Below are 24,627 nucleotides of genomic sequence, written 5' to 3' on the forward strand. Positions count from 1 at the left end.
TCCAGTAACAGCAGCAGAGTTGCACAAGTGTTTCCTTTCTATTTCTTGATCTGCAAACCATATGACAGTGCTCCAGGCAGAAAGGTTGAGTGAAGCAAGGGTAGGGAAGGGGCTAGGACAACCAAACATGCCCCTCAGCAGTAAGAGACTGCTCCAGACAAGGGATGTCTGGTTTACATAGGGCGTACAGTCTGCTCCCAATTATCAGGTAATTTGATCCTCATCCTAATCTGACCAAACCTTCGAACTCAGATATTAAAAAGTCTGTGTCCCCTGTCTTCTCCCCCGCCTCCCCGCAGCTTTCAAACAAATACAGAAGGGCAAAACTATCACATACAGGCCCTTATATGTTGAAGGAAATCAACATAATGTTATAAAGAAAAAAATACAAGAATATGTTAATTTAAAAAAGAGGAAACAGTTCTATAAAACATTAATTACAGTGCAAGATAACTAGGGAGGAGACACTGGGCAAAATAAAGGGATGGACTGTGAGAAGGGGTAAGGGTCACATTACCTACTTCTACAGGTCAGAAGGTTTTGCAAAAGGTAGGGAAGGACAGACAGAAAACATGAACGAGTATGACTAGATTGCACACTCACCTACCTCTCCAAGTGTCTGAGCATTTAGTTTTGTCAAAGTCTGTGTGAAGAGTCAGAAGAAGAAAGTTTTCAGCTCTTTTCTGAGCAGACAGCAGAGCTTTGACAGCCTAGTCCAAAATCAGTAAGAAGTCACAAAAAACTTCCAAATTATATAAAAAAGAACAAATAAGAGACTGAGAATATGCTCTAAAGAGTTTTAGAGAGATAGGGAGCAGAAGAGCCCTTTTTAGACCTGGTTGATCTGCTAATTCTCCCCAGACACCCCAACCTATATCCCACAGCAGAGGTTAACTGCTGCTTTCTGCCAATGTGGTAAGTGTAATTTCTGGATGAAATCAGAGGAGGGAATGACAGAAATAAAAAGAGGAGGATAGACACAAGCATGCTGCTGTCCCAAAGCTCAGAGCTGGTTACACTGGGACATCCTGGCAGAAATAGTACTCTGCTACCAAGGGGAGTCATGTTACCAGAGGAAGGAAATGGAGATACAGCAGCAATGCCAACGTGGGAAGTCCAAGTGCTCCCTCTCAGCCCCTAAAAGTGCTGTGGAAACATGATACAGGAAGGGCTGCCCTTCTGTCATCTCTAATACAAAGCCTTACAAGTGGCTCAAAAGAGAGGGAGGAGAGAGGTGGCTGCTACAAGAAGCTTCTCAAGGACTTCTGCTCCAGTAGTAACCCTTTTGTAAGGAACATGTCTAAATGTAGGCACTCACGTGTTTACAAACAGGAGGACAAGCAACTGTCATCAGGCTATTTTCATCCAAGTAATTTTCCTGAGGGACCATATACTTTTAAAGTGAATAAAGTATCTTCCCTTCCCACAGGGAGGAGATTCATATGCATTATTCATTAAATGCTTTTTAAATGCAGAATAATCTGGTAAGTGAGGAATACTGTAGAATAGTTTTGGGGAAAATTTACTGAGTTGTGTGTCTTGTAAGTGGGGGAAAGACAGACAATGAAGAGAGAATAATTTTTCAGGTCTGGAAAATGTTTATTCTTGGTGTTTTTCCTGTGACAGGTGCCTGTCCTGTTTCTGGTGCTTGCTCCTTACCCTCACCCCAGCTGCCACCAGACAGTGCAAAGCAGTGACTTCCACCACGAGAACTTGGGGATTTTATCACTGTTAATCTCCTGTTCAGTAGGGCTGCATGGTACCACAAACAGCAATATGTGCCTGTTGAGTCCCTAGAAAACCTTAAAATACAAGATGAGCACCCTTAGCTCCCTCCCAGGGTGTAAAGGACATGTATTTCCACAGGGAGCAGCAGCAGGCCACAGGAGAACGTCCAGGTGCTGCCCACACAAGTGTATCACAACATCCCAGAGAAGGAAAGCCTGCACTGCTCTATGAGCAAGCTTTCATCAGAGAGAATGAACACAGTCCTCTGCCCTAGGTGAGATGTAAGAATCTGGGCAGCTCCAGAAAGTAATCCAGAACAAGACACAACTGCAGTAATCTCTGACAAAAAGACAGATCAATTAAACCTCTTCTTTTTCTCAAGGTCACTTTGTCCTCCTGCAGAGCATCATCATCTGCATATCGTTGTTTTGTATCTTGGGCCATCTCTTTCCCACCACATGCAATCTCCATTTCTAAGGACTGGGCTATCCAGAGCAGACTCCTATGTCCCCAACTTCCAATGACACTGTATTTAAGGTATTCTTTCTAACTTCTTCCTGATGCCTACCTTTCCACCAGAATCCAAAATCAGACCTGTAGCACGTTCTTTGGGCAACAACTCCTGAGTAAAAGAAGATGTGTGGTCACTGGCCCTCTGCAGTCTCATAAAGGCCTTTAAGTTGAGCAAATGCAAGTCGGTGAATTTTTAAGCTTTCTGCTGCAGAGGCAAATGCATCTTTGGATTACAGTCATCAACTAGTAGTTGCAGAAGCAATTATTAATTCAAGTAAAAAGATGCATTCACTGTGAGATCACGTGCTTCAGCTCCAGCCATCTGTCCTTAAGGCAAATCTGTCATCAGTGAACGTACTACAGCACACTGATGAAAATTTTGATATGACTTGTGATAGAGATTATGTGAAATCACTGGAGGCGCACTCACCCTTCTCCCCACAGATTTCAGGGTCCCACCCTAGCTTGTTTTTAAATACTGGGCACCACCGGAGTGACTCACAGGATCACTTGTGGGTGAGGCTCCTGCTGGATCCCAGTGACAGCTGTCTGCCCATCCCAAAAGCTCAAGACTGCAGGCCAATGGAGCAGGCTCTCCTGATGGCAAGAGCTTTTCACCAGCTACTAAAACACGCACTTGGGCATACGCCCATCTCCATTAATTCTGAAAATTATTGGAAATAGGCTTGAAGCAGGGAGCATGGTAGGGGGAGGAATAGGTTTAAATAGTCTGTCATCACACAGTCCTGACTCAAACAAATTGTCTTTGCATGACTGATTAGGTAAAAAGACCAACTGTCCTGAATCCTGGTCACTTGCATCTGCTAAACAAAGTAAACTCAGAGGCTGCTGAGTGCAGAGCTTGGTGTGGCAGTAGCACTGCGGCCATGCCACAGTGACAGCCACCATGCAGGAAGCAGTGAGAGTGGCTGGCAGCTGGCTCCCAGGGCAGGCACCTGCAGTACTCAGGAGGAAAGGCTCCAGCAGATGGACTACTACCTGGCAATCAAACACTTTTAACTGCAAACTCATTTAGATCTGTAAGTTCCCAGATGGATGGTCTGTAATGAAGAATGGTGGATATTCTGCATAAGTTAGTAACAGTGGTAATGTTCTGGTGCACACTTTCTGCTTAGACTTATTTACATCATGAGGCTAGAAATAATGCAAAATTCTGTGCATATTACCTAAAATGAATGGAATCAAAGGAGAGACTGTAAATCAAATGGAAAATGGAATCAAAGGAGAGACTGTAAATCAAATAATACAGTAACTGAAAGAAAAGTGTGTCTACATATCTTTGGTAAGGGTTGTTACAAATCAATGCAGAGGATGTGTATGATTAAAACATTTGCTCTAAGTAAATGTTCTATTTACTGGCTTCAATTAAAAGGGTTAATAAGTTAACTGGGGTTTTCATAATACTTTTCAACAGTTGCTCAAGCATTTATATACCAGCAGATGGAAAACACATTTATTAAACATTTGGTCTTTGAGTCATGCTGACGTTAGTATCTCAAACAAAATTAATTCAGGCAGCAGCTTTTCGTAATGGCCTCATTCTCTGACTAACTGGTGTATAGTTATAACTTTAAGTAGGAGTTAAGAAAACAGCTCAGATACAAAGAAAATCTGACCAGAAGCCCACAGGGTGCTCCAGTGTAACTGAGCACATATGAAATAACTAGAGGATGCCAGGCTGCTGCAGAGGAAACAGTGGTCCAGATATGATTTGTATCTCTCATCAAAGCACCTGTGGTCCCATAGCCCTGGCTTACTGCAAGGAATGGAGGTGGATGCCCAGATCAGCTGCGAGTGAAAAGAGTACACTGGAAGCAAAGACACTTGTCAACTGCAGACTGGCTATCACAGCAGCAGTCTTGCTTTTCATGTGCACTAACAGTGAAAATGGTGTTCAGGGGCTATAATGCCACTGCTTTAAGAGTTGTGCATGAATCTAAAGTGTGGAGCAGAGTTAAACATGCAGGTAGACAGTTCCAATGAATGTGTTTGCAGGATGCTGTGCTTCTGTATGTAGAGAAGCAAGTTAAAAATGGAGTGGGAAGGCATGGAAACATAAATCCATACACTAGACTGAGGAGAAGGCAGAGACAAAAGGGAGGAAAGAGAAAAGGGAAATCTCCGACCCTGCATACAGAAAATAATATACATTTTCTTTACAGCAAAAGTAAAGAAAGGGTCTGTACAACAGCCTTGCTATACTGACCCCTGCAGCCCATCCTACTCAAGAAAACTGGAAATTGCATAAAAAAGCATAAAAACTGCTTTTTTATGTCTGTTAAGAAAAAATTAACAATTCTCCAGTCTCTAGATATAGAGAATGAGGTCCTTAGAAAACATGGTTTTTATTATGGTTAATGACAAAACCAGTTTTTAATCCTTTATCTTTTCTAAATCTAAATCCAATGTTTGTTTTGCTGCTTCCTTGTTTTCCACATCAGAATAAATAGAATTAGACTGGAAGTTTATTCCATGCAGTGCCTTTCAGAACATGTGTTTTGAAAAGCAAGTTTTCACAAAGAGGTTGTTAGTGAAAGGAGTGAAAATCCATCCAGAGCTATTTCCAAACTGCCCTGTAAGTTTTCTGCTCGTGCATTGTGCTTTTTGTAGCTGACTGGGAGACATTTCTACAGATATCACTATAGAAATGTTAGCAGAGCCTCATTAAATAGATGAATTATGCATCAGTCCTAGCAAGAACAGAAGCTAACAATTACTGGAAGTTTCACCCAGCAGTTAATGGAGACACTAATACTATTTAGAGAAACAATCACCTCATTTATTTTTTTCTTGTACTATGCAAAGAGAAATTAATTTGTATCGTGTACCAAACCAACTGCAGACTACGAATAGGGTATTTCCCAGCTCCCAAGGCAGCTTCTTGGATGACTGCACAGCATGCTCTGGACTTGAACTACGCTCCTTAACCCTGGTGAGTTTACTGGACTGAGCAGTGAGCTCACATGCCACCAGGGAAAACTCTAAACAGTTATCCAGAACCTATAACTAAACACTATCCAGCATCTCATAAAATACGGCAAATTTTTCTGCAAGCACCAATTTATTCAGCTCTTTTCTGAGCAGACAGCACAGCTTTGACAGCCTAGTCCAAAATCAGTAAGAAGTCACAAAAACTTCCAAATTGGATAAAAAAGAACAAATAAGCTTGCAGCCCAAAGAAATACAGTTCACTACAAGACCTCTGTGCAATGAAACTGTGAACAGAGTGATAAAATTTTGAAGTCAGCAGCAAACAAAACTATTGACAAACAGTACTGAAGCATAAATCACAGTCTCTATCATTTATTCAGCACATTTATGGTTAATGTCTTTACTGAGATAGGCAAGAGACGGAGAAACTTATGATAGGTGCTTTCATGATAAAGTCATCACTTGCTTTGTAGTTTATCTCCTATACACACTCACTAAAATATTTACAGCAAATCTACTTCCCATAAATATCTCTTTAAAAAAAATCTCTATACAAATGCAAAGTAGCTAGATCCTTTCCTGGAAACAAGTTCCAAATTCAAGCATTCCTCTACAGATTTCATCTGCAGCAGCAGTAGTCCATATAGGCTTGTACACTGAAAAAAAATTACCGAAATGGCACATAGGCATAATTATTTGATAGTGCAAGTACTCACATTCTCGAGTTAACCAAAGCAAACCACTGCTTGCTTCTTAGTCACTTCATACTTGAATGAAGCTGAACATGTGGTCAGACTTGACAAAATATTCAAGTAACATAAATGCGGCTTAGTAGTCCCTAACAAGTCTTTCTAGTTCTTTTTCCTGCTGCTGATTGATTCAGAGGGCGCAGAAAACACCACCCCTGAAGTTTGTCTTTCCACTCGTAGAGCTCCATGCAATTAAGAAATTTGCTTCAGTACCTCCAACGCCCAGATCAGTTCCTGCTCATCCAAAGGCATTCTCTCCCAGGCAGCACAGCAGCACAACAAATCACAGGTATTTGCCACCCAATATTTTGTCTATTGTGAACTGCTGAGGATTTGGAGACACGGGCGTACATAGCTGCATGTTAGAACACCGGCCTCAAGGGTTTGCAAAGCCAACAAGTCCTGACAGTATCTGTAAAATGTTGTCCAATTTAGTTCTGAATTAAATACTCGTAATTTATTACAGCGTCTTTCTATGAATAAGGGAACAAACAGCTTTATCCTGCAAGAAGCCTTGTTTGCATAACAATCCTGAAACTAAAACTTCATCTTGCAGTAACAGTACAAGCATTTAGCTTCTTTTAGACTTACACATCAGCCCACCAACTTTTTCAATACACAATTCTACTGCAGGGAGAAAAAAGATTAGTAAAGCAATCAGTAACACTCCATGCACAATTTTTCTTTCCTTGTAAGCAGAGGAAATTTTTCTGCATGACTTAAGTTAAAGGCATATTACAAACAAAAGTCAAGTTACATGGGAGGTTTAGGCAGCAAATAGCTACAGTTAAGTCAGACACCAGAGGTTTTGCAGTCCACCTTCTCAAAAGGATTACTAAAGGTTACAAAAGGATATGGTTTCTATCTTAAAGAATATACTTCCAATTATATAAAAAGGGGGTGGGGGAAGGGAACAGAAATACCTTATTTCAGCAGTCTCAAGATTTAACAACATTGGTAAATTTAACCTTAAATCATCAACAGATAATAGTAATTCCAAAGACTTAAATCAACTTTCACTAGCTTTTAAAAAACACTTCTTGTTTTGCATAAACTGCACATAGTGACACTCCATATTTCTAATATCCTGCTCACAAAATGTTTTAATCCCATGCTCTAATTAGAATAATTGTACGGTGAGCACAGTGAGCAACTCACAAGCTCCTGCCATGTACTTGGCATTTTCTGTGTAATCCTACTGTAACAGCCTCAGCTTTAGTGGGCTAAAACTATGTTTGTGCAGTGATCAGAAGAGGAAAATATTGACATAACTGCAGGAGGAACACTGCTGCTGTGTTGTTATCAGTTGTTCTGCAATTTCTGCCCCTTCCTTACCTGCCAGCCCTCCTCAGCAACCTTTGAACATGCCAAGCAATCCATATCACAGAGTATCACACAACCAAAACAGACAGTTCGGGAAGTTCTTAAACAATAACAAAAAAGTGAACACCTCTTCAGGGTATTGCTTGAGAAATGTTTTTATGCTTTGCAGAGAAGCAAGCAACAAAAATTAGACTGATCAGTAAGGGTGACCAGGAAGGGCTGGGGATTTGATGCATTAAGAGTTGATTAATCTCACAAATTATTACAGACTCAGTGTAACAGCCACATGATTCTGCAGCAAAGCCCTAGGCCTCCCAGCGCCTAGGGTAAGCCCCTGTAGGTCCTTGAGAGCAGAGGACACTGCATGCTGAATGACTGAGCGCCAGCCCTTAAGTCTTCCCAAACTACTTTGCACACTATAAATATTTAAAAGATTATTGAGGTGGGGGATGGGGGCCGAACAGATGGGCTGTGATCTACCAGGAAACTGTTTTTCAGTATTTAAACTGCCATTACTTCCTTTTCCTGCTCGCACAATGTAAGAATTCTTTTAATTAATAATCCAAAGGGGGAAGTGTTCCCGTTTGGTTACCTGTAGCGCTGCCGTTAGTATTTGCTGGGTAGGCCATGTTTGCTCAGTGACACATCCACAGCTGGGCTGTTTAGTGTCATGCAAATGCCATGCATCAAGTCCAACCAGACATGCAACCTGGAACAAACAAGTAAAAAGCAGTTAAAAACAGGTAGTTTTAAGAAGTTAGGTACATTAAGCAGTAGTAAAGTCTCTCTTCAATGCAAACTTCAACCCAGCACTAGCATGCTCATCTTAAATCAGCATCTTATTTATCACAAACCCCAAGGGTGTCCAAGTGACTGAAGCTGAACTGTGGCTCTCTGACAACCTCCGGATCTGTCGTCAGTGAGGATGTAATTAGCTGAATCTAAAACTGGCCTTTGATTTTCTGGCCTGCCCTCAGCTTTTTTGCAGCTGGTCTCTAAACTCCCCTGTACCACCGCAGATTCCTCATTTGCAGGCATGTGCATAAAATTTTATATTACCCAGCATCTTGTGAAGGCAGGGTTAGAGAATATTTTAGGTGAAGAGCACCTACAGAAGCACTGTACCAGTGCGCAATTTCTGAGCTCAGATGTCCCCCTTGGGAGGTGAGGGTAGAACCCTGAGATGCAGCCAGAGCAGGCATCTCTGCCTGACAAACCTAGATACCAACAGCTAGTGTATGGAAGCCATCAGGGTGGGGGGACCAGGGGTGGCATGGACACTGTCAGGAATGGTGCTCAGCTGGCTACAAGACCTCTCCACTGCAAATTCCAGCAGCAATGGGTTCTCTGGGTGCTATGTTTTCTTCCAATCCACACATGGCAGATTGAACCAATAAGCATTTGCCTGAAGCTCATGCTGCAGGTACAGAAAAAGAGCACTGTCCTCTTGAGTGGGTGGCTGCCAAGAATGAAGCCAAATGAGAGGCAGAGGCCAAACCAACAGCAGTTCTGTGGTTTGCTGGCTGACTTGGCAAAGCCAGAATTGTTGGCTCTGCAGTAGGGCTCTTGTTCCTTCTTCCCTGCCCACCTTCAGTGCAGGGGGCAGCCTGATCACAGATCTTACTTCAGGACATAAGATCTGACTCATCTGGGGCTGCAGAGATGCCTCTTCCTGAGTCTGCTTTGAGTTTTCTGCAGTCCAAACAGCATTTTATTTTGTTGACTCAGATAGGTGGAGCTTAGGCATATGAAGAACACGCTGCTTTGCTGACCCCCATCTGACTTGGGCTGACAACTCCTCAAGAAACTAGTCACATTTTTCCAATTATATTTGATTTAGTTCTGATAGTATGTGCAGAAAAGTATTTAAAAGCTAAGCAGATTAGCAAAGAAAAAGAAAATCAAGAAATTAATGAGTGCAGGCACCATGTGAATTTGAGTCAGAGATACACTGACTGATAGAGAAGACTGGCTGTCTTCTATGACAGAGCTCCATCATAGAAGCTAGTACCGCTTTGCTTTTTCCTTCAAGAACACAAATACCTTCATTTTTAGTACAGTCCTGATATCAATTTTCCAAGCATGCAGGAAGAGCTTCATTGCAATTCCTCCTCCCCTAGCTCTGCCTTATACACTGACATTTGCCATCTCTTGTTCAGTGGAGGGCAGAGCATGAAGCTGCTATAAAGATATAAGTGAAAGGCTATGAACAGCAATATAAGGCAGGAATCCAACAAAGGCCATGATGCATAGAGGCCCATCACAAGATTCCTGGCCTAATGATAATTATAAAATTTCTGAAACAATGAAGCATGGCAAAAAAACAAAACAAAACAAAAAGAAAAACATGTTGCTGGCAGAGTTTGCAGCTGGGGCAGAAGTTTTAAACCTGTGAGCTTTTAGGAAAATATTAACTACTTTCTTTCAAACAGATTTTAAAGCATCACTCCCATCACTGCTTGCTGAAGGATATAAAGTTATCCTTTAAGCTGAAGACAGGCAATTTTTACTGAGTCCCAGTGAATGCTTACTGAAAAATTATTGTCAGCCTCCATGTGAAGTTCAGGATGTGTCCTGAAGCTCAGGACAGCCACTGTCTCAGGGCAGGCTGCACTTAGCAGGGTATCAATCTCTATCACTGCAACCAAGGGTAAAGGAAACTGAATTTATTTACCCACTTCTAATTTGTTCGGCATAGCTCTGTGCTGTCTCGGTAGCACTGTAACAAGAGGTATCCTTCCCTGCTTTCATTACATCCCTTGTACAAGGGGAGACCTGAGAGCAGAGCCTGCACCCAGGGATGGGTACAGACAGATGGGTGGGAGGGGATCCTGCGGGGGGAGACATCTCTTTTAGGTGCACTGCAGTCCCAAGTATGAATGGATCAACCACAAAAATGAGACCCGACTGTGGCGTGCCTCATCATGGGTTTAAAAGTAAAATCTGTTACAGTCACTATTCTCAGGCACAACGAGGAGAGCTTCCCAATAGCAAGAAACAAATGTAATTCAGGTGAGAATGGAGACAAAGTTAATAAAAATAGGGCTGAAAATCTAAACAAGGTCTGAGATCTCCATTTTGTTGTGGTTTGAAGAGATGAAATTGACCTAGTACAAGAGTGAGTATGCTTCTGCCAATTTCAAAGCTATGCAGGCTCAAGTACCTCAAGCAAACTCACTCGCTGCTTCTGAGCTTTAGTGACAATTAATAAAATAATTCAGGAAGCAAATTCAGTCCAACAGATAGAAGAAAATGAAAAAAAGAAAGGAAAACATAGGATCTAATAATTTGTTAGCTAAGTAAAATAATTGATTCCTATATTTTTTGGTACAGTAGGGTGGTTTAGATTTTTTTGTTTTGTTTTGTTTTTTGTTTGTTTGTTTTATATTACATGTAGCAGGACTTGAAATTCTGTCTATTAAACAGCTCTTCAACTACAGAAAAAAATCTAATCTAGCTCAACAAACTCATGGAAGAAGGGAATTTTGCTAAAACGTGCTTTGAGCCATACGTCGGGAACTGAATTCCTGAAATTGCACCAGCACATACATGGATCATTTTTAGAATGGTGCCACATGTGATTCCCCAGCTGCACACACCCCAGAAGCTGTATTTGGACACAAGTCTCTCATGTGGGCGAGGCACAGCAAAATACCAGAGAGGAGGAAAACTTAGTCTCTTCTACAGCAAAGCATATTCTCCAGCAGAGACATCTTACACAAGAAAATTAGTAGAGGAGCTTGTATATTCCATTCCCAAGTCTTCAACTCTTTGCCTATGTGTTTTTACATGCTCAACCCATGCTTGCCTGTGAATATTGTGATTTACAGATCCTAGGGCAAATGCAAAACAAGCAGAGACTAGCTGTACGAAGAGTTATTGCTCAATGAAGCAGTTGTTAAAAGTGTTTTGCATTAGATATTCAAACTCTCTTCTACCCTGAGGTTCAATAGCAGAAACCTTAAACACACATGATCCTCAGTTTCTACAAACATTCACGACACCCCAGCTTTTACAGGTTTTTCCAGAATGGCAATTTTTTAGGCAGAACATAAAGCCTATGTCCTAATCCTGCCCGAGTCACAAGGGAAAAGAACCTTGCTTCTTTTTTGTGGAGCAACCTGCATCTTGCTAGGTCACTGACACCTATTGTGGTGTTTCAGCACCACAAGTATCTGAGTATGTATAGATCAGTTCTGGCATCCACACAGCAGAACTACAGAAATGCAGGGGCCTCTAGAGGCACAGACCTTGCAGAAAATCCAGACTCACACTTCAGTCTGATGTTTGCAGGAGACACTCAAGATAGAGAACAGCTGAGATTTGGTCTAAGAGCAGCTGTAGAACAGCATGTCGGCAACACTGTAATTAGAAGAGAAATATAACTCGGCTCTTAACCCAGAGAAGCAGTCCTGAAAGTCCTCCTGTCCAGGGCTGAGGTCACATGTGGAAAGGGTGATGGGTGCACACTGGTTTGTGGGATTCAAGGAAATAGATTGTGGCTTCCCAGGCAAAGAGGCTTTAGGCTAAATAGATGCATAAGTAACTTTTTTTCTCATGGCACACGCAGACTCTTAAGAGCAAACAGTCACATCAACCACTCCAAAGAAGGTCCAGATCAGCACCATATTTTGAACCACTCACGGGGTGAATGTGGTTCAGACAATACAATTCTGTTGTTTAAGACCTGGATTTAAAAGTGGGAGCACTGTAGGTCAGAACTATGAAGGATCCAAAGGTATGGGCTCCCAATTGTTCAGATGGATGTAGTCAGGGAATGGTTCCAGGAGAAAAACCAGCTCTGCAATCCTATCCAGCGAGTGCAAAGTGGTGATTAAATAGGTCTAGGGTAGAATGGTTTGACAGTGCAAGTCGACCCATGAGATGCAATACTCAAGAAGAACTGGTACTGCTCCATTCCTGCTGTAGATCAGCACAACGAGACTTCTGCCTGAGACTTCCCTCTCACATGTGGGTCGTCCTGGCAGTAGAACTTGCCCAGTTTCATTCTGCAAGACACTGATATAATTTGCAAACAGGAGACAAGATATATGCAAAACCTATCTGAAAACATAGATGGTAATTTCTCTAGCTGCAAGAAATTGGCACTGGGAATCTCTCCTGCTCAGCCAGAGTGGCAAGCACTTTTCAAACTTGTGCTTTTCTACAGCAAACAGGAATGTCTGCAACCTACGTGTACTAAGTATGCCAGGTGCAATTTAAATGAAGCAAGGTCTGAAGCCAACAACAGCAAAAGAGAAAGTATGTGGGGAGTTGCTGTGGTTGGTATCTATCCTGGGATAATGACTGTATCTCACTGATACTTTCTTTTCAATCTTACCCCTACTCTGGTTGTGTTTTTCTTATCTTTATGTTTATCAAAATGAGTGGCCAATAAACTGAAAGACAACATTTTTAAGGGAGAAATATATATTTTTAATATATATACTACTTTACAATTAAAAGCAAAAACCAAGTAAGAATGCAGGCATATAAGGATTTTTTTTCAAGTGAGACACAGAGTGATCAACATTGAGATAAAGGTAAACTGTGAATGATTTTAAATTTCACTTAATTATTTAATCACGTAACAATTCAGCCATTCATAAACTTTCTAGAGCCAATGTCTTTATAATGTTGCATCCAAATCACAAGCAAAATTATGCAAGTTGCTGTTCAAGTCTCACTAACGGAACAAAATAAATCAGTAGCTAGGCCACCTTGAAATGCAGAACTAAAAATCCCTGGGACCAGTGTTTCCTGCAGCATCTCTCAGACAGCAGTCAGTTGTGGTTCTGTCTCTCCATCACAAGACAGAAACTATTCTTACTATATGCAGTATGACAGGTAATTCATTTTGGAGAATATTTAAGCAGTCAATCAAAAGAAGTCACCTCTCACTATGCGGTTGTGAGTTTTTTTGGTTTGGTTTGGTTTTTTTTTCTGCAGAATCTGCAGTATGATGAGAGCAAAAGAAGCCTTGTAAATCCTTTCAACAAGCAAGTTAATTAAAAAGATATGGCTACGGTCAGCATGAATTTACCTGCCTGCCTTCATCACTCCCTCCACTTATGGCAGTGGTCTGAAAAAAGGTCTTTCTTTACAGCAGGGCTCCAGGCAAAAGCTGAGCTAAGCTCTGTTAAGAAGAGAGTGATGGCTCAGAAATTCTGGGACCTGAGTCAGCAAGCTGAAGAAAGAACAGTCAGAGTGCTGCTACCCAGGGCTAATGCTTCCCTTCTGACAAAAACAACAACAAAATATCAGACCCAACTCTAAGCTTTCTTGCTTTTGAACCCCAGAGTCTGAGCTAATGCCATGCCAGGCTCCAGTTCTCAAGCTGCGTTGGAAAAAACGTGAGTTTCAAGGGGATTCCCTCAATTGTCTTCTCCCCCAGCCCCTGCCTTAAGCAGACTTGCATTAAGGGCTTGTCTGCCCTCCTTGTTGTTGCTGCAAGCACAGAATAAATGTACAGCCTTCAGTAATGTAGGGGTCTGAACGGTTTTCTTCTACATACTTGAAAATGGTCTTCTCATCTCCTGAGCTGAGCTTCTACAAAGCTTCTGCTTCACTATCCCGAGCCACCTACCCACTGCACAGGAATGGGGCTTCACTGGGCAGCTTTCAGCAGAGAAAATGCCTCAGAAAATGGATATATGGGAAAATATTTCAAAGGTACTGGGTCCTTCTGGCTATTCGAAATATCCCACAAATTTTCTGAATTTCTGCAAGTATTGCTTTGTCACATTTGCTAGCAATAGCAGAAATGGTCTACCATCAGCTGCTGGGTTTCAGTGTCCCTTCCACATGGAGTTATCCCAGTTCTGTCTGGAGGATCAAGAAGAGAAATCTGATCCAGAAGAGAAGCTGTTCTACACAAGCCAATCAGTGACTTGCTGGGAAAGGAAAAAGAAACAGCAAAAGAGTAGGAAATGGATTTGTAAAGAATTTTCAAAACTTGATAGAAAGTTTATATAGTTTTGTACATCTGTATGTAAACACTGAGAAAAGGTGTGTTAATTTAAGAAGGTTATAGAATAGAGATACCCCATCTCTATAAAAACTAAAAAAAAACCAACACAAAAGGATTTCAGAATAGTACCCAGCAGAAACAAACATAACCAGCATTCTGTAGGGTCAGACAAATGATCCATCCAGACTGTCTTGTTTTGAATAGTAGCAACAGCAGATATTATTTAAGGAGTGTTCAAGTGCCTTCTGACCATTAAACCATGCTTCTGTATTGTCCCAGCATCAACAATTATTGGATTGGGAATATTTAAAGATACATCCTTACCATGTAATTTTAATATTCACATAAATTGCCTGGATTTAACTAGCCTCTTTCTGACCCTGCTGATGCCACCTGCTTCTGCTGCCTTGTGGGACAGAAGTCCCAGACTGTAAATACCCACCACAACATCTTTTCTTATTTTATGCTGATGTTTCACATATTTTATTGTCACCAAATTCTTGCATTGCAGGTCTTAGTCAAAATCAGTGCAGATTTTTTCAGATTCAGCTTTTTCAGATTCAAACCACACCCTTTGTGATTTTATGAACTATAATCTTCTCTCCCAGCTCAAAGGCAATACAGTCCCCAGCTCATTTTACTTTGCCCTTTTTTAACCCTTTCATGTTTACTCAACATGTGGAAGATCCTGGTCATGAACAGCATCTTACAAAAAAGTTGTTTGCAAGAACAATCGTACAAAATGGGGTAAGGTACATTCAATATTTTTCAGTGTAACCAAGCTTGGCTCTAACATCTAGGTAATTTGTGGGAAGGCAAACCTCAGCTCTAGTAATTCTTGTCAAGCAGTTAAGACAAAACAGAACTTACCTGCAAGCACAAGCAGCTTTCTCTAGCACAGGCCAGAGGTTAGACACAGCCCTCCACAGCACACTCCCAAAAGACATCAGGTCAGCCTAGTGGACTTTTGGTACCCATACCTGTGGTCAGAAGTCCAGCAGACTCACTGCCAGCCAGAAGTGGCAGCTCTTACGGCAGCCCTATGTTCTTACTGACAGGATCACCACTAATTAGTAAAAGGAAATCTTTGTATGGATTCTGTGAACCTGAACCATAGTTGGGATGCTTTTGTCACTTGTAATAAGGAGGACATCCTATCCATACAGAACTAGGCTACAGTCTGATGACTTGGTGGTCCTTGTCTGATGTGCAAGAGCATGATCTTCACTCATGAGTGAGCCTAAACACAGACAGGTATGTCTGGATGACACCCATCACACAGTGCTGCAAGGCCCCCCACACCCTGCAAGCATTTTCAGACCACCCATCTCTTTTGGAAATCATTCCTGACAACATTGTTGTCATCACATTACATTACAGAAGAAAAAAAAAAACACCTTCAGAAGACTGCATGGTGCAGCAACTCAGAAACCCATTTCTGTTTATGTTAGAGAGAAAAAAAATCAACTAGAAAAAGAAAGGCAATCCATGGTAGAAAAAAACAACTTTTTTTTTATACCTGAAATTCCTAATGGGTGATGTAGAGGACACTCCCTTCACTTTATGCCAGTGAATAATGAGTCACATAAAAGTGCATTAATTCAAACCATTATGGTATTGCTATGGGTTATGCTGTGACAGGGAGCTGTGACAGGGAGCCCAAAGGATGCAACTGTGCTATCCATATTTTTCTTGTGGAAAAGCAGGAGGGATGAAACTTCCATGGCTTGAAGTAGTTCAGTCTCCAGGAGGGAAATGAAACATGTGCTGAGCAGCATTTTCATCTGCTCTGACAAAGACTGAAATCCAACATGAATAACAAATGAAAAGGCTTCCAAAAAGCTGGCAGAAAAAAAGAATGCATCCTGGGGATGACACATGCATCCCAGCACCAGTACACCTGTGGCCTCCCAGAGCTGACAACCCTGGTACTGCTCTGCCTGGGAGGAGAAGCGGTTCTACCTTCCTCTCCACAGCATGTGTACAAACTGTCCATTACATCTGTTCACTCAATGGGGCAGGACAAAACACAGCATCCTTTCCACTCTATATTTAAAGATTAAGAGTTGAACAACACATATGCAGATCCAAATAATTTAAAATTAATTCACTTATTCAAAGAGAATTTACAGGTAGATAAACTTGAAGGCTGAAATGAAGAAACCAACCAAGGATGTTTACAAACAGTTTATGAAATGGACTGTGATCTTGTTTAGACTTTGCATCTAAGACAAACTGCAAGGATTTTAAGGCATAAAATTTCATAAATAGACAAGTCTAACTCTTCTATAAAGTACCCAAGTATTTAGTCTTCAGTGAGATTGCATATATAATGGCACAAGCAAGAAACATATTTAGAGGCCGACAGTCAAATATCAGTCTGTCTCTTCCTCTGATTTTAGGTCTGAGATGCTATACATAACCAGACCAACCATAAATCTGATATGACAAAAGGACAACGATATGGAACAGTTGGTAAGTTCAAGAATAAATACTTTTGTCTAGCAGCATTTGCTCATGTAGCTCTGACTTCAGCTGAAGGTGTATCTTTACCTGAGAAAGCTCCAGCAGATCAGCTTTGTTTCCATACAGCCCTTAATGCTGCTTTTCCCCCACAATAATGCCCAAATCCTGGTGTCTCTTCCTTTTTTTAACTACTAGTATAGGTACTGTGGACTGTGGTATCAACCTTACATGAACAGAGAAATTATAGGCTTTTTCCACAATGAAAGTGGAAAATTTTAGGGGCAAGGGGACAATATTGCAAGGACCAGGCTCTTGCTTTTCATCTACCACAGTTTACAAGAGAGGACTTAAAGTGTCACTCTCCATTAGACTCTGTCTACAGCCCACACTGCCAACATCTGTCCCCAAGTGCTAGACTGTATTTACAACCTCAATACTACCATGGGCCCATTTCTCTTCAAGCTGACTGAAGTGGCCCTTCAGCAATAGAAGGGGACCCTAGTTACCACCACTTTTCTATAGAGACCACAACCCCCCAGCTTCAGCATGGCCAGGGAGCACACTCCAGACATGCTCCAGGGTGCTGTCCCTTCCCACTCCATCACACAGCATCCCTCAGAAGCAGCCAGCACATGTGCACAATTATTTTTACCTCCTCACTAAGGCACAAACCATCTCTTGTGAGGCTTTCAACATTCATTCCAGGGGTGAGGAGGTTTCTCTGGTCCTGCCTCCAAAGCCACCATATGTCCACACCACGGCCTATGGACTGCAAGCCTGCACTCTCGGCAGGAGGGAGGCAAGATATCTCAGCAGCAAAGACCTGCCAGTCAACCCACCACATGCCATATGGGCTCTCACTGCTGAGCATGCAGAGTCACCAAACCATGCTAGCGCTGTGATTTGGAGCTGGCAGGAACCAGCTGGAGACCATCTGCAGCTGCAGCAGAGCATGATGGAGCCAGTGTAGCTGGGTATCTCCATACTCTTGCTGCTCAACAGCACATAGAGAAAGACAGGTCAGCTTGTCAGGCAAGTGTCACTCAGCCTCTGCACTGCATGCAGCCAAAAACATTTTGCTACATGTGGACACCTGCAAGGAATTTACCCACCCAAAGGAGGGGACCACAAGTTGGGGCAATGCACTTGTCCTCACAGGGGATGTTCCTCTCTGCAGCCTAGTCAAATCAACATTAAAACAACCTGTTCCTAATGCTCTGGGACTCTGTAATTTAATCCAAGTAATTGAAATCAGCATAGAGTTCACATAACCTGTCTTCCTCCTTCTCAGTCAGAGAATGAACTAACACTTGCATCAATTATTCACAGCATCCTCTCATGCTCATGCTCCCCATCTTTTTCAAACAGATGTACAGTGGCAAGAGAGTCCAGTGCGGACAAAAGTGTGATGATCAACTTACTGCACAAGAACTTTTCACCTTAGGAAGCCAGGACTCAGTGAATTATGTCTCTCCCCTGAAAATTCTAATAAGACAGCCCTGCATCTGGCAAGTGGCATGAGGCACACCACTGCTGTGCCATGGGGTGCCAGGGAGCAGAGGGGCTGACACGCTGCTGGGACACGTGTGGTATGACTGCCATGTGCAGCATCGAGGCTGGCAGTGCTGACTCTCATTTCTGCCAGGAACATCCAAATAAACTCAGCCTTCATTCACGTTGTCTGTCAGCCAAAACTGTATCTCAGCGCTGACATGAACTGAAACAATAACAAACAAGCGGCCATCTATATCTTACATCATGTGCCAAGTTAGAATCAAATCTGTAATTCCCCAAATGGCGTATGGATCTGAAACACTCACCCACTTAATAACCCCGAGACAGTGGACAGTGGAGTCCACCATAATCTGCAAAAACGATACCTTTCTATGGGGATCTACAAATACGTTACCTTTAGTGTTTTTAGTTTATATTTTGTTAGATAGCAGAACGTTAATAAAGAAATAGCAAAATAAGGTATGTTTTTATCAGTCACCATATGAGCAAACAGACAGATGGCAGTGCATCTTGCACAACAAACCAAATTCTGGTAAAAAAGCAACGCAAGAACTTAAGCTTCTGAAGAGCAACACAGCAGGACTGTCACTGAAACAATGCATCTTCAGTGTGATTCATGTGTTTCTCCACAGAAAGCAAGTCCTAAGCAGGCAACTATGTGGTGTACTTAAAACTAAAACTAATTGAGATGTTATTAGTAACAAAAGAATGGCTTTCATATTCACTTGTATTATTATCTTGAGAGCAGAATAAGCTGCTGCACAGTTATCAATGCCCTCCTGAAACCATACCAGACAGGTCCTAGCAGAGAGGTACTTTTCTTGTTCAGGTTATCCCCATCCACATGGTGCTTCCCCAGAAAGGTAGGCCATACTTTGAGCTCTCCTCAGCCCCAGTACCCACAAATTTCTGATAAAAACACAGCCACAGCGAACAAATCAATACAGAGCTTAAAAGCACATCCATCTATCTTCTTGCAAGAACTACAGAACAGGAAAAACACAAGTTATTTATACCTGTCCCCCTTCTCCCTCATTCCATGCATAATCCAGAAGACAGCAGCTGAATTTGAACAAGGGCAGTCCCAGTCAGATAAAAAGGAAATTTTTTTTAAGATCTAGGTTCTGGTTTTTTCAGTCTGAGTAGAACTTAAGGGTCCCTTCTGCAGCCACTCTAATTTCCTTACAAAGTCTAAAAATAACCCTTTTCCACAATACAACTAATCTTTTACTGATTTAAAATCTTGAGGAAAGTTCTTATAGAAGAGGACTCTTAAAACAGATTTCTCCCCCCTAGCTTTTTTCTTAAGATATGCTGATGTTCCTTTTCCCCACCTTACTTATTTGGAGGAGCTGCTTATTTTTACTGTTTTGTCACCAAGGATCTATGTACCTCATTTGGGGCTAATCTTATCTGCTCCCATTCCTTGGAGCACATAATTTTATCTGCTCCTATTCCTTGGAGCAACAGTTCACTACCTAAGCAATAGGAATTGTTACACTTCTGTATATTTTTACTGCAAGGGAAGACAATATACAACCAAAACCATTAAAAAGCAGCACCACACTAGACGATTAAAGACCTTTGCAAGTCCTCCTCTTTGTTTTAATTTCTTAAATTTCTAAAGCTATTCAGTCACCATATGAGGAAATACTAGCATTTACTTTTTACTCTTCTCTGCTGTACTGAATAACCCTTCTTCCCCCCTCTCCTCAAAACAATAGCAAAAGCAAGCAGAGAGACTACAACTGAACGACTGTGGACATATGTTTTGCTAATTATTAATCCATGTTTTGCCCCTTGTTTCTAATAATGTACATCCAGAATCAAAATGTTGCCAAGAAAATGTACAGAATGAAGGCTGTGTGCTGATGTTAGCCTGCAATGAAGTTTCAAAAGCTGAAAACATGTAAGCAGGCAAAATTCTCCTTAGATAAACAGTTAATTTTCCATTCCCTACATCTAAATGCCATCACATGTCTTGTATATACATGCTTACACAAAGGGCATTTTCCTTTGCTATTAAGCAATGGGGTAAAAATAATAGATTTAACATATTACATTGCACAGTATTTAGAAATACTCTGTATTTCCCTATTCATAAAAGCATTTCCTCTTTCAGGGAGGAAAGCTGCCATCAAGGTGGGAAGCTCTCTGCAATCATTTAAGCTGGGGAAACACCTTGTTGAGAAGGTGATCCGATCTTACATAAGTACAGGCACAAAAACTGCTTGAGTTTTCCTCCACCACGACAGAACTGGCAGTACAAAATACTTGCTTGTAAACCAGACAATATTTCCAACACAGTATTATCTGCTTCACCAGAAAAATGTAAAGTGAAAAGAGAAGAAACAGGCAAATGATGCTAAGCTTGCAGAAGACAAACATTAAGAAGTGAAATAAACACTATGTGAATTATTATTTCAAAAATATGATTTAAGAAGCAGACTATATTTATGTATGCAATGGAGTATTACAAGTCAAATGCTTTATTTTTGCTATATATTAGTTATTTTATAGCATATTCTTAACTGGGGGAAGAAACACAAACCCAAATGAAAATGATTTTGAGTTATCTGAGGACATTGGCATGCTTCTTACCTGCTGCCATCACACTGAAAAATAATTGCTATGAAAATTTCAAAGGAAAATACCAGCTAGGTCACACATCAAAATGAAGTTCTTAAAGGGTGAAAACCAATGTTAGTTTCCTTATAAATGTAGCTATATTAATCATATGATAGCTCAGGCACATGAGCCTTTGAGGGCACATAGACAAGCACTATTTTCATCAGCAGCTGTCAAGTAAGGCATGTTCTTTAGGGGCCAATTTTAAGAAAGCTAAATGGCACTTAAACAACAAAACTCCTATGGAAACTTACTCGATTTACATTGTCTCAATTCCCACTAAAATTAGGAAAGCAAATGTTAAACATGGACATGTCTAAAACTTGATCATAACTTACTGGGCAACATGCACCTCACAAATTGATGTGTCAAGTCACACCAACTTCTACACTGTGAACCATGCTTGCAGCTTAGAGGGAATAAAGAAATGGATGGCTGCAAATTTTATCCTTAACTGAAGTATTTTTGCTGCAGCATAAGACTTCAAACCTTTGCATGTATCTCTCTGCTTAACTAGAACAAACTCTCAGCTGATTTTAAGAAAATCGTGGTGTTTGTTTTTTGGTGCATAAATCACACATCAACAGTTGCTCTAGAATAATAACTAGGTAGCTAAATGTTGCTGCCAAAATTTGTGGTGGGTGGCTTTTTTTGGTTGTTGTTGTTGTAAATAAATACATGGAAACTTAACATATTGTGAAGTAACATAGCAAAATCAAGATTATTTTATTGTTTTATAACTCAGATACCAGAATACATTCTTGGAAAAGTGTGATAGAAATAGGAAGGGTTAACTTAGTGGCAGACACTGCAGCACAAAAAGTAGACTGCAGATTTTCAGCAGTAATAATACTTCATTTTCCTTAGGGAGCTCATTGCAGGACTTGCAGAAGCAGAAAAGGACTTTCAAAGTTTCCTTGGAGAACTGCTGATAATCAGATTACAGCACAGACTACCAGAGCTGCCATATATGTGAACATCCCTCTCTGTGATCTAGTCTGCTCCCAGTTGCAGGGAAAGGAGTAGCGTAAAAAAAAAGTTGAAACAAATTTCTTAGCATCACTGTTTAACAGCAAGATTTCTTGGTCCAAAACTAATGAGATTTTTGCCTCTCACAGAAGAGCTATAGAGATGAATCAAGGTTTTCAAGGTGCCTCCCACCATCATCAGCTCAGTGACATCCACAAACGCAGTGCTCTTCATGGTGTTTACCTCTCTGCTGAGAGCCCGAGGCAGCTGGCCTTGTTGCAGGAGAGGCACATAAAACCCTGATTCTATCCATAAGGTGACCTACTGCTGCTCTGGTGGTACTCTCTTTATGGCTGTGCATTTTGGAGTGGGCAGTTTTTAGCTCATACGGAAATAAACACAGCTGTGTGTGTGAACACCACTCCATCTCCTCCCCTCCTGAAAGATTTTACAGGCAGCTGCTATGCTCAAAAAAAAAAAAAACTGCAGAAACAAACATTGCCAAAAGTGCCAATTAGGAAGGCAATGTGGAAGGCAAAACCTGAGCAGGTATAATGTTTGGCATCAGCAGCTCTTTGCTCAGAAACAAAGAAGTATTAAAGGTTTAAAAAAGAAGAAGAAGAAAAGGACAGCTTTAAAGAATTCCACTTTTGTTTTATTGACTTGGCAGCAGTGAACAGTGGCAGAAGGAATGCAAGTGTGGAGAGAACATTTTGTTCATTCTCAGCAGCACACAGGTTTTTGAAGCAAGGTGGGACAGAACAGCAGAAATCACTCCCTACACTCTCTAGACCTGTGAAGACACCAGCCAGCCCCTCCCATGAGATTAGTGTGTATTTATGTTGCTGCAATAACAAAATAGCATTCAAAGCAACAATGATGATAACACACTTTAAAAAAAACCCTTAGGAATCACTGCTACTCTATGCATATGAATATTATCTGTAAATATAAATGTCCTCTTATTAAAAAGTGTTGATAAATACTGCAAGATACAGTTGACTCATGAAGGAGACAACTGCTGTCTAAAGAAGTAATTAATTTCTACCTGTGAACATCTTTAAAGGCATTAGTTCTGGAAAAATAACTATTGCAGACTGAGTTTTGTAGTTAGAAATTTGACGTTACTCCATTTGCCCCTTCCTGAAGGGAGGACAGAGTAAAATCAGAGACAACGAGCAGCTCGAAGACACTTGGACAGTCCTTCAGAAACATTATTAGTTTCATCCATTCATCAGGCAGAGCAAAGTACTGTAGGAAAGCATGTCTGATGAGCCACTGTGCTCAGAAGCATTATCACTCATGATGAGCATGACAGATACTTGAGCTCTTTTCTCTGCAGCACTGACAAGCACTGATCTTGCCAATTCCAACTGCTGATACTGAATAGAGCTCATCTTAGCAAAATCCAGTTGGGCTACTGAATGCCATCCTCTCTCCAAAAATGGGACACACTCTCTGCAATGCAACTGCAATCCTGCGTGGTATCACCGAGTGGCAGCTGCACAGCTCTGTTCTGTGTATAAAACAACTCGGAAAAACCTGACCCCAAAGAAAAATAGCACCCCAGAGTCAGGTTTCAGAATACCAAAACAGATTATTTCAGAACAAAAGATGGCTTTCATAAGAACAGAAGTTATTCCAGTGTACCCCAATGGTGATAACATTTTCAAACAACAAATTTGCTTTTTTTGTTTTTAAACAAAGTTTCACGGTTCCAGAAAATGGCTTCATTAAAAAGCTAACCATATCTCCCCCTTCAGCATCCAAACAGTGACTAATGACAGTAAAAATTCACTTCTAACATTCAAACCACAACACTTAAAACCTGTTTGTGGGACACTATAAAGCAATTACCTTTTTTTAATTTTCAGCTTTGGTATCAAGGCATGTGGTTTCTGCTCCCAATCACCTGGAACCTACACAGTTAATTCCCAAATATGCCAATATCATCAGTGGGCATAGCAGCACATACCTCTACAGAGCAACCACTAAAGGGAGTAGTGGGGGGAAATAAACATCATGCTTCTTACTATCCCTCAGGGCCAGCTGTGTTTTGCACCAGTTACAGCATGGGCGGAAATTTGCATTAGAGAAAAGTAGGAGGAATAAGTAACAGGAATAAAAGATAAACAAATCTCCCAGTGAATATGTTTTAATTATTTCCTGCCAACTCTCTCACACCAACCTCTAATCCCAGATGAGATTATTATTAATTTTATTTATTTATTGTCTATTCTTTATGTCCTAATCAGTCCTGTTCTTGGTCTTGCCTGATCTGTTGATTAAATGACTGTTACTTATGTATATTACAAAATCAAAATGCATCACAATGACCTGTGGCATCCTAGTGCTAGTTTTAACAAACTTTTGCCAGAAAATTTCTGAGTCTCTACAGAAGTGTAAACAGGGAAAAACTGCTGCTCTTGGCAGAACTGTAGCTCCAGCCCCCATAGCACAGGCACTGAAGCAGACTACCTAATATTCCCGACCAACACAAGTCAAAGAAAAACAGGATAGGGAAATATGGTGCAAGCTAAGAGGCATGCTGTTTTTATCAGGAACATCTTCTATGTGAATATGGAGACTAGTCAGCTGACAACAAGATTTAATGGAATAGCAAGGACCCCGTTTGATTTGCAAAAGGCAGGAATCCACTAAAGCAGCTAGTAACATGGCAGGTGAGCCTGCTACACTTTAACACTCCTAAAAGACTCCGAATTTTGACCCAAATACCAAGATCTGTAAGCCTCCCAAGATGTAGGGAACAAGTTTCACAGGCTGCTCCTACACAGCTTGTGGTCTGTGCTGCTA

The 24,627-nt window shown here is 41.1% G+C and overlaps 1 protein-coding gene across 4 annotated transcripts in view; it reads right to left on the reverse strand.

Moving 5' to 3' along the window:
- Positions 1-24,627, reverse strand: part of KANK1 (KN motif and ankyrin repeat domains 1) — a 130,679-nt gene that overhangs the window by 42,844 nt on the left and 63,208 nt on the right. For all 4 annotated transcript variants that reach the window (XM_077171235.1, XM_077171238.1, XM_077171237.1 and 1 more), the window contains one exon: positions 7,858-7,974. In XM_077171235.1, coding sequence (XP_077027350.1) covers positions 7,858-7,894 — 37 coding nt within the window. In that variant the 5' untranslated portion in view covers positions 7,895-7,974. The remainder of the gene's footprint in view (positions 1-7,857; positions 7,975-24,627) is intronic.

This window comes from Agelaius phoeniceus, chromosome Z, assembly GCF_051311805.1.
Source record: "Agelaius phoeniceus isolate bAgePho1 chromosome Z, bAgePho1.hap1, whole genome shotgun sequence".
Lineage (NCBI taxonomy): Eukaryota > Metazoa > Chordata > Aves > Passeriformes > Icteridae > Agelaius > Agelaius phoeniceus.